The sequence below is a fragment of the Euprymna scolopes genome, unplaced genomic scaffold, assembly GCF_053919585.1.
Source record: "Euprymna scolopes isolate OS-2025 unplaced genomic scaffold, ASM5391958v1 sca662, whole genome shotgun sequence".
NCBI lineage: Eukaryota > Metazoa > Mollusca > Cephalopoda > Sepiida > Sepiolidae > Euprymna > Euprymna scolopes.
This window is the reverse complement of record NW_027633727.1, coordinates 14,199-16,965: the sequence shown is the minus strand read 5'-3', so window position 1 is coordinate 16,965 and position 2,767 is coordinate 14,199. Positions and strand designations below refer to the sequence as shown.

The following is a 2,767-nucleotide window of genomic DNA, read 5'->3' as shown; positions in this document are numbered from 1 at the left end:
CCTGTTTTGACAGGTCGGTGATCATTACAACTGGCGCACCAGATTCAGTTTGGTTTTTGTTGCGGTTTTTATCCGCTGGTACTGATTTAGGTGCGGCACCTGTTAGCATGTTAACGAAAGTGTTTGGACGGCGAGTATGAGTAAATAACGCCGCACCAAACGCTTTTGCTGCTTGTGCTTTAGTGATAGCTGTCATCGTATTAATCCAGAGCTATTGCCGCATTCGCTAGGAATGCCTCAACTTCTTCAGGTGACATAGACGCAAGCGACGATTCAAGAGCCATAGGATCTTGAGCCGCTAATGCTTCATGAGCTGCCTGTTTAGTGTCAGTTGGGGAACCGCCTAGCGAACTTGGCGAATTTGGAATGGTTGTCTGTGCTTCTGGCGGCAATTCTTCTTTTGGCTTGCCTTGCTCCGGCTGCTCTTTCTTCTGTAGTTCCTGCTCAATTGATGCTTTGATAGGATCACCGAAAGAAGCCTTCACACGGCGTTGCACTTCAGTAAAGCGCTCTTGCAAAGACATAGTTTGGAATTCAGGGTCATTCTTTAGCTTGTTGTCGATGATTAACGCCATTTGCCAGCGGTCTGGTTCATCGTTCATCCACGAATTCAACTCAGCGTTTTCCGGCGCGTTTAAAGCATCTGCAACTACCGACTTTCCATCGTCTTCTGTTTCACTGCCTTGTTGAGTTGTTGCCGGAACGCTTGCGCCCTTCTCTGCTGCGAATCGCTCAATAAGAGCCGCAACTACTGCACCAGCTTGACCGCCAATTTCATCTTTAATGCTTTGAATAGCTTCAGGGTCATTAAGGAGTTCTTCTGGCAATTTGTCTGGCGTAATGCCAGCCTCTTCAAGTTGTTGCTCTAGAAGTTGTGCGCGCTGCGCTTGTGTTCGTGTCTGACTTAGTTCCTGCTCAAGTTCATGGATTCTCGACTTGTGTATGCCAGCATCTTTACGCGCTGATTCTAAAAGCGCATAAGGAATTGTGTGCTTGCCACCTTTGCCAAGAACTTCAGCATTTTTAGGGTCCACTGGAATGTACAATTGACCGTCAATTTCTCGAACGCCATCACTTAACAGATCAGTCTTTGCGTCACCGTTCGGGTCGTCGCTACCCTGAGCCTTAGCATCTTCGGAAACGTCTTCTTTTGATGCTGGTGGAACACTACCAGTTGAGTCGATTACGGCTGGTAAGTCTTCGTCTGTAGGCTCTACAACTGTTTGATTAGCTTGCGTAGACTCGCTTCCACCATCGTCGTCACCAAACAGCAGAGCTTCGTCAAACTCTAGACTTGTTAGTGATTCATTGATGCTGTCCGCATCGCCTGTTAAAAGTGCTTGGTCAAGTTCTAAAGTCATTATTCCCTCGCTATTTCTCGCCATAGCTGCGTAAGTTGGTCTGACGCGGTAACCGCGTACAAAAAAGCCAACTGAGTGATAAAGATCACCAGTTGGCTTTGTTGTAAGTAGTGTCCCGATAGCACCACAATGTCGCTTAAGAAATTATATGGGGTATTTGTTAATAACACAATGACACGTACGAAACATGCCACCGTGTAAAAAAATCAGCCTAAGCTACTGATTATTAATGCCTTTATCTTCACAGAATGATTTTGCCTGATCGTCGGTGACTACAAACCAATCATTTGCAAGTGAGTCTGAAGTACTTGGGGTCCATACAGCCACGTCATTTTGTGCCGTTTTAAGGGCATAATATGGTCGGTATGAAACTGTATTTGTTGGAAATAATCCTTTCAAAGCATCATGGTTCGCTGCTGCTTTGCCGGATGCAACGTAGTAACAAAACATGCCGCTACCATTCCAACCATGACGAGCAACTCGCTTACCACGCTTCATTAGCTCAACAGCTTTACCAAAGCTAAACGAATCAACACTCATAGACGGTATTTATCCAATTCATCACCGTAGCAAAGTTTTAAATCTCCACTACGTAGAACGCCTGAATGGCGCACTGCTCGGTTTGTGGTTTGTTTGTACCAAATGCTATCAATCGCTTCGCGTTCTGCTCCTTCAAAGTCGTGCTTACCCAATGCTTCAATCATTTTTTCAAACTTGAATAGCTTTCGAATGCCTAACTGGTATGCCATAGAGATCAAGATAGCTTTTCGGCTTTCGTTCTGGCTTGAGAACCAATCAAACTTACTAAGGCGATCAATGATGTGGTTAACGCGGTCTGTTAACAGCACCTTAGCCACTGGTTTTGTAACGTACATATCGTAGTTATCTAGTGACGCGCCCTTAGGACCAATACGCCAACCAATAGCAACGGTTGGGTAACCTTCACTGCAATAGTACGGCTTTGCTTTGTACCCTTCTTCGAAGTGAATTAGGGCTAAAAAGATTTCAAATGCTTTCATCTAGTTCACCACATTTCGATCGTTAAACACTTCTTCACTACAGTGGTATGTATCATCCGCATTAAGAAATACCACGTAATCGCCAGCTTTGATTTCGTTCATCGAGCAATGGAAAGCAAATTCGATGATAGAGCCTTCGATTTGAATACTTGCTTTCTTACCGTCACCGATAATTGTCATAGTGATCAGATCACGCTTGGTAAGTTGGTATGCATCTCGCACAACTGGCTTACCTTCATACAGTTTGAAGCCGTCTCGTGCCGGTGCATGTTCAGGCAACTTAGGTGCCGTCATTTTTCGGTAAGCCTCAAGCTTGTAGATCTCTTCAAACGAGTTATTGAAGCAAACTTGCTGACCAATCTCGTCGCGCCAGTTCTCAGGGTCAAT

General features: G+C 45.1%; 1 protein-coding gene across 1 annotated transcript; it reads right to left on the bottom strand.

Moving 5' to 3' along the window:
- Positions 1-1,897: 1,897 nt before the first annotated feature.
- On the bottom strand, positions 1,898-2,380 carry LOC145275213 (putative T4-type lysozyme 1). Its single transcript, XM_080127640.1, has one exon. It carries the CDS (start codon positions 2,378-2,380, stop codon positions 1,898-1,900), a length of 483 nt encoding a protein of 160 aa, XP_079983766.1.
- Between the last annotated feature and the right edge of the window lie 387 nt (positions 2,381-2,767).

Bases quoted from the DNA above. Each gene is read 5' to 3' on its own strand.
- LOC145275213 (XM_080127640.1), bottom strand. From the start codon at position 2,380: ATGAAAGCATTTGAAATCTTTTTAGCCCTAATTCACTTCGAAGAAGGG.